Source organism: Phytophthora infestans, genomic scaffold, assembly GCF_000142945.1.
Source record: "Phytophthora infestans T30-4 supercont1.6 genomic scaffold, whole genome shotgun sequence".
Taxonomy (NCBI): domain Eukaryota; phylum Oomycota; class Peronosporomycetes; order Peronosporales; family Peronosporaceae; genus Phytophthora; species Phytophthora infestans.
The window spans coordinates 3,034,634-3,041,769 of record NW_003303753.1 but is presented as its reverse complement, the minus strand read 5'-3'; the positions used below and the strand labels follow the sequence as shown (position 1 = coordinate 3,041,769).

The window sequence follows — 7,136 nt, the reverse complement described above, 5'->3', positions numbered from 1 at the left end:
TCCACGCGTGGCGAGAGAACCCAATTGTGGGCGCATTTTTTATGAGAACTGGGACTCCTACGTCGATATGTGGGTGATGGCACCCCGTACCGATCTGCCGCGCTTCAATAAACACACGTTGAGAGTTTGTTCGGGAAGGTAAAAAAGTGCATTCACGGGCAATTCTCAATGTGGGGGCGTTTGGTCAGTGTGTTGAGCTGGCAGCAAATAAATGAGAGAGGGTACAATGCAAAAGTGGAGATGCCCGGAACATTGAGGCACATAAGAACTCGGAAGAGATGAATACTGTACTTGGGTTGGGTTGCGTCTGCATTGGAGACCCAGTTTAACATTGCTGTGGGCCCAGAATTGTACTCCAGGTACACATGCGTCGACAACGGTGATTCCGTAACTATTCAAAATGGAGATCACGAGTACGAGGTACAGAAAGAAGAGTTACAATGTGGCTGTAAGCTCGCCCAAACGATGAAGCTCCCGTGTAGGCATGTCATGGTGCACTGCGTGTCTTCTTCCGCAGTAGTGATATTTGCGACGTTGTTGCATGCATCGAGGAAATGATGTTTGTTGCTACTTATGAAGTTCGAGATCGTTGGGGCAAGCAGCAGTGTGTATGGCGCTTAGACGAAACGTTTCAGTCAGACTGTGTGCGATTTCGCCTGCCTAGAAGTCTGGTGACGGGGCTCTCGCTCAGTTTAATAAAGCCAAGACCGCTCTCAACAACGGATCTACTTTACATGAGACCATTATCATTGCCGGTGAGGATGGCATGGTGAGTTCATGGGGTAGCGTCGATTGACAAACTGGGCGATTTTACGCGTGAGCAGCTGGTTGCGAGGAAACGAATCTGGATCCTGCAAGATACTTGCAAGAAGGGAGGCAAATGCTGTAGCTGGATTTCAAGCCAAGTCAAACAACATCTACCTGACACTATGGATACCACCCGTGTAGTATCTAAGCTTCTTCTGAGCTATCCTGATGACGTAGTCTCGAGCCTGGAATTTAATCTCAGCTACTCCGAGCTGTACCGTTTCAGGGAAGGCACATGGTTGAATGATGGAACGGCTCGGGCCCTTACTCAATTTCTACAGAGCACCTGCAAGAATAACGCCACGGTACTTTATCATCAGAAACCACCAGTGCCATATCAGAACAAGTAATTTTGGATGACAAAACGAGGGAGGAAATCTACTCGTGTTTGGAGAAAGACTCTGTTAAGTATTTCTTTTTACCTGCCAACTTTAGCTCAAGTCACTGAGCGTCCCTTGTTGTCGTCAAGGAGGCCAAGAAAGCGTACGCCTATGATAGCATGCGTGGTCGGAAGACTGAAGCAATTGGCAACTAAGATCAAGGACATCATACGCTCAGGAAGTTGTCAAGACGCCAAGACAAAACGACAGTGACAATTGTGGCATCTTCGTGCGCTTGTTCTTCTGGAAGATGGCTTCAAGCGAAGCATCAACAGATTTGTCACCTACTGGCATTATGTTGCTGAGGTGGAAGATGCTACTGGCAGTGTTGAACATGCCGCCGCAGCCAAAACGTAGGGTGGAAGACTAGTTAGTCGAGTGATCTTGCATCAATACCCATTGAGCATACGAACCTGGGATAAACCTGTTTAATACATGGTTATGATGAAGGGCAGTTATTGGCTAGCATGTGTGACAGCCGCCCGACAAGGAGTGCTCGCGATCAGTCTAGAATATGACAAAGTTGTGCTCGTATGATTATTCCAGGTATTGAACCTGGAGTATCCCTGTTTTGGTAAGATAAACATATATTTCAAAGGGGTTCCAGCAATATTCTAATACCTGGTACATCGCTGGCCGCATCCCTGAACAATAACTGCATCTGATAAAATCTGATAATATAATATAATGGGCTTTAGAGTCGTCCTAGAAAATATTTACTAATGCCGTGCGTTACCAGGGAAGCTCTGGATATTATCGAAAATATTGCCCTTCCTCATTGTTTATTGAAGTCATCCTTCAAATCTTACGTACTGCTGCACCTAATTAGAGGCGATGCTTAGTCTGGGAGGGCAGTGATTTAAAAATAAAAATGCATGTACGATTTTGATCCGTTGCTGTCAGGAGAAACGCGTAAACATGTTGGCATTTTCACGCTTGCTTAGTTATTAAGTAAGTACACTGCAACTTCAGTGCTCCCAGTGGGCGGGCAAAAAAGACGATAAATCGGTTTTCTAAACCAAAATTTAATACCGGATAAACCAATAACTTATATCGATGTTTGCATTTTTGACAATATCGTTCTATTCGAGAGCGAGCTAATGGATATGAACGCTCGCTGGTACGGCATCACCGAACCTGAGAAGGGCATGCCAGACACAAGACAAAATAAAGAGCGATTGTAGTGTTTACACTGTATGTAGCAAATTTAACTACATCGTGGAAAAGAAGCACAGCCAGAAATTTGGGATACAAAATCCTGAGAAAACAATCTTGTGCTTAATGTAGTACGTCAGTCTCCGATTCGCTATCAGAAAAATGGACGAATGTCGCCGTGCGGATCACACACCAATGTCCTCTCATGCCCCTGGTAAGCTTGACCATCACCTTCAAACTCCTGGTGCTATCCACGAGCGATTAAACGTTGTGTCGGAGCTGCATGCTAGTGATGATCGAGCCCCTAGCAGATCTGGTCAGATGACGCCATAGACACCTGCCCAAACACCAGCCAATCGTCAGTCTAAAAAGGAGTTCAAGGACCGGGCAGCTATCGTCTCGTCAGCGAAAGCAGCCACGACATTATAGTCCTCTCCATTGGCACCCTCAACGGGCCAGCGCGAGCAGCGGAGAACTAGTCAGTGGAGCACGAAGAAACGTCGATCAACTGCACCACGTGCCGAGGGTACATGACTGTGACCTTGGTGAGGCTCGCAATCAACGTGGCGCGAACGAAGTTCTCAAACGTGAAGCTGGCAATGGCTGTGCAGCTGACCTTTGACGTGTGCAGCATACCCAGTGTGCATCACAGTGGACGCAGTGGTGTCAAGGACATTACGCTGATACGATGACAGGGGCGACATCGGCGACGATACCGACGACCACGATGTCCGCAACGTGCACAGGGTACACGACTGTGGTCTCGGTGGCGCTGACGCCGTTCTCGAACGTGAAGCTGGTAATGGCTGCACATGCCTTGGTGTGTGCAGCATACCCAGCATGCGGTATTTTAGACGCGGTGATGCAGATGCCAAGAGCGACGCAGTCTTGATGGCGGTGTCGGGGATGTTACGTAGGCGTAGACCTTGGCACAGGTCTGACGCAAGTCAACGTACACAGATTTCGATGACAGATGTGACTTCCATGGGAGTGTCTGCGTGTCTACGACCTTAAAGGTATTACGGTAGGCAGATATTATTGAGAGGGGCTTGGCGACATGAGATATAAGATTGAGGGAGACCGTAGTCGCCAATGAACCCCAGACGCGTAGTTGTCGTTTTTTCATTGTGATAGCGACTATATGTTCTTAGATACTCGTGTCAATCAGTTAGCTAAATGACCTCAACATTCTAGATACTTATATTTTACTCAGTACACGGACGCAGGAAAAATGTCCGTTCTTGCCTAGTGCAATATTCGTGTCGATGATGGCGACACTTGACGGCTATTCGTACTCCGAAGCTTTATCCTGGTGCATGCCCTTCATTCAAGTGATAGGAACGGAGTGGTATGTGGACCACATTTTAAGTTGACAGAGTTTACGACGTGAATAAAGTTTAGGCTAACGTTTTCCACGTTTATAGGGTTTTGGAAACGTTAACAGCTCTAATTGCGCAGTAAATGATGGGCTTCGAGCTCACTTGTCAAAGTTCAATTGTTAGTAGCTTGATGAAACGCATCAAAACTCATTCTGTAGCGGCGCCGAAAGCGTCCAGGGCGGTCCATAACCTTAGCAACGTACCGGTTCCACACAAATAGTGGCCCCGCACGTTTTTCGCATCGCTCATTCATCGTATTCATAAGTCCTAGCGCCCACACACTTACCAATTCGGCTTCCTCGTCTGGCGCTTACACGCTGTTCATAGCCAACTGCAACGTCATTGTGTTCACTCTTGTCATTTTTTGAACGAAGCGAGGTTCATGCGCGGATGGATCCCGTGCTGTATGAAATTTAAGAGCTCTTATTATTTTTAATAGATAACGTGGACAACACAAAGTCCCACGGCTCGGTTCTTATCTTGGGGTATTGGGATGATTCAACCACCTGGGATTTCTCCCGGCAATATAAGAACGGACTTAATACTCAGTATTACATATTTCCTGTTATTTCGACCCCATATCTTACTTAAGAGGTCGTCATTCGCACTTTAGTGGATTCTCTCTTAGGGTAAGTCAATGAAAGATTTGCGCTATTGTATGCGCGTTCATTCAAAGAATCGCGCACGGAAATTTTGAGTAGAACGCACAATATTGGGAGGACAGCTTTAGTTGGCTGAACAGCCTCACCAATCTAATTAGAGCGGCCTGGGAACCCCCCCCTCCCCTTAGGCAAATATCGCCTGAGTCCATAGTCCACCGAGTTTGGCTGTCAAAAACAAAATAGTTTTAGTAAGTCTGGTGACTCGTGGTCTTCGTGAAGTCGCCTGAAGAATCGAATTTGCTCCACGTATTTCGTTGAGATCGCTGATGCTTCTCGGCTTTTTCTTTACTTCTTATTAGAAGAGATCTTTGAAGGAATACTTAGGCTTTACAGCTTGATAGCGTTGATCAACGTATACATAAATCGTAAGCAAGAGTAACTCACTAAACATTTTTTAGCTTACGGATGACTTGATTTGAAATTAGGGGGTTGTTCTTGGCGTTGACGGCCCAGACTTTTTATGTAGGTTTCGGAAGGCACCCTGTTATTATGAAACTTTGAGACGGTCTTAAATGATAAAAATGGATTCAAGGTACAACTTCAAGTGCTTTTGACGAGGTTTGCTTAGTAAACAGAGTTTACAGTTTGTTTGCAAACTTTTCTCTGTGTTAAGATTTTTAAAGCTTAGCGCGTTTAGACCCCTAAGCCCTAACGGCTCTATTTGTAATACAGTAGTACTAAAAAAGGTTTATACTGTAATAGGGCATTGACGGTGGTTGCCGAGGAGTCAAGCAGTAGAGAGCACGTGGGAGGTATTGGGTACGTCAGTGAAGTGAGCGGTTACATGGCGTCAGTTGGTGTGGCGAGCGGAGACCGCACAAATGCGATCTTGTATCCAGAAGCGACGCGTGAGAGTTGCGAGCCAATCAGGAGTGACCAAAGATCGCAACACGAACCCAACGTGCAGAGGAAAAGCGACGAGAAGACGGAGAGCGGTGAGACTTCGAGATTTGCGCAGGAGAGCAGTAGCAGATTGAATCTCACTTCGAGATTTGCGCGGTCGAGCACAGAGGCGAAGTAACTGCGAGTACGGAGAAGTGCGAGGTAGTGAGTAGGGTGCACGAAGCGGTCAGAGGACCAACACGAGAAGAGAGAAGGAGAAGAGAGAGAAGAGGTGCGATTGGACGGACGATCAGTCGTCAGTGCATTGGTGGACGCGTGGGGCAACGACAGCGACGGGCGACGAGACCAGGAGGAGAGGACCCTCCGAGTTACTGTGTGGCTGCGAGCCGTAGGGTAGGCGCCAGAGGCGTAATCCAAGTGGCTTTAGTAAGCGAGGTTTAGTGGGACCCGAATCGTCGGTGCTTTGCGTGGACAGAGTTGTGCTGGGGGTGGATTAGAAGGACAGGAGCACGGAGAGTGGGCGCTCGATAAGTTACGGACGCGTGGCGAGTCGGAAGCGTAAGAGTGAGACTGAGTAGCGGTGTATTCCGGGAAAGAAGGCCCAGAGAAGAACCGTGGCAATAGGTCGAGAGTTGAGAGGGTGAGTCAGGTGAGTGAAAGGCACGCCACCGAGAGCGAGTTCGCGGCTGCTAGTCACAACAGGCCAGAGTCACAAGAGTTGAGGAGAGAAGTAAATAAAATAGGGACGAGAGTCCCGGCACCTTTGCGAGGGGCCTACAGAGTGCGTGAGTTGCATTGAGACGGGCTACCCAACAAACCGAACTACTGGTAGTCCACCGCAGGAAGCACAGACAATATACGATCCGCCAGCAACGGGGCGTAAGCGGGTTGTCACATGGTGGTCATACAGGGGCATTCGTCAGTCAAACGAGGAAGTGTCACGACGAAACGAGTACCGGAAAGTGGGAGAACGAGTGGTACTGCGGCAGACGAGATGTCGTCAACGTCTCCGGCACGAACAGTAATGAGAAGACGAAGGTCGAAGGATGTTGAACGACAAGTCGACGACTTGGTTAGTTTTGCTACACAAGCGAGCTCCAAGAAACAACGAAAGAATGGGCGTGAGGAGCAACGTCAAGGAGAACCAGAGGCGACGCCAACCGAACAGACGTCTGTAGTTGAAGAGGCCTCGGGATGTGAAGAATCGAAGCAAAGCGACAGCCTCAGTAACAAGACGCTCGAGTTAGTGGATGTTGCACGAGTATTGCATGGACTGACAGCGATGGTGGCGGGGTTGCAGCCTAGCATGGCTGACAGTCAAGATGAAGTCAGGGACATCCGCAGTGGAGAGAGGCAAACCGATGACGCAGGAGGCGGTGCATCCCAGAGCGTAGCGATGATGACAGGGGACAAGACCAACGATGGAGAGTCGGTGGCGACAGTGGCTGCGGCACTACAACAACTGACAGGTGCCATGACGAATCTGCAGATGCCTCAAAGTGGAAGTCAGCGGGCCGAGCGCCGAGAGCGACCGTCAGTCGAATGGGTGACAGTGCGACAGGAAATCCAGCGATTGGCGGAAAGGGTGAAGACACTACAAATGCAGTCGAGTCATGACGAGTTACATGGACCAGAAGAAGCCGAGGTACATGAAGGGAGACGCGAGCAACCTGCCGATGCTTCGACAACACCATCCCGTCACCACAACCGAAGTCGAGAGCGAAGAGAAGTGCAACGAGAGCGAGGCCATGTCAATCACGGGGAGCATGGAGAACGCAGAGATGATCGACGCGGACAGCGAGAGACGGTGCGGAGAAGACGGCGGGTAGATCCATCTCCACCGGACGACAGCAGCAGCTCTGACGAGTCACGAGATGAAGACCGACATCGAGATAATAACCGTAGAAGCA

General features: G+C 48.8%; 1 protein-coding gene across 1 annotated transcript; it reads left to right on the top strand.

Moving 5' to 3' along the window:
- Nucleotides 1–4,904: 4,904 nt before the first annotated feature.
- PITG_04802 (uncharacterized protein) lies at nt 4,905–6,001 on the top strand (the record flags this gene model as incomplete). The annotated part of the gene is made up of 2 exons (XM_002905468.1): nt 4,905–4,915; nt 5,086–6,001. The coding sequence occupies 2 exons, from the start codon at nt 4,905–4,907 to the stop codon at nt 5,402–5,404; spliced, it is 330 nt and encodes a 109-aa protein (XP_002905514.1).
- Nucleotides 6,002–7,136: the final 1,135 nt, after the last annotated feature.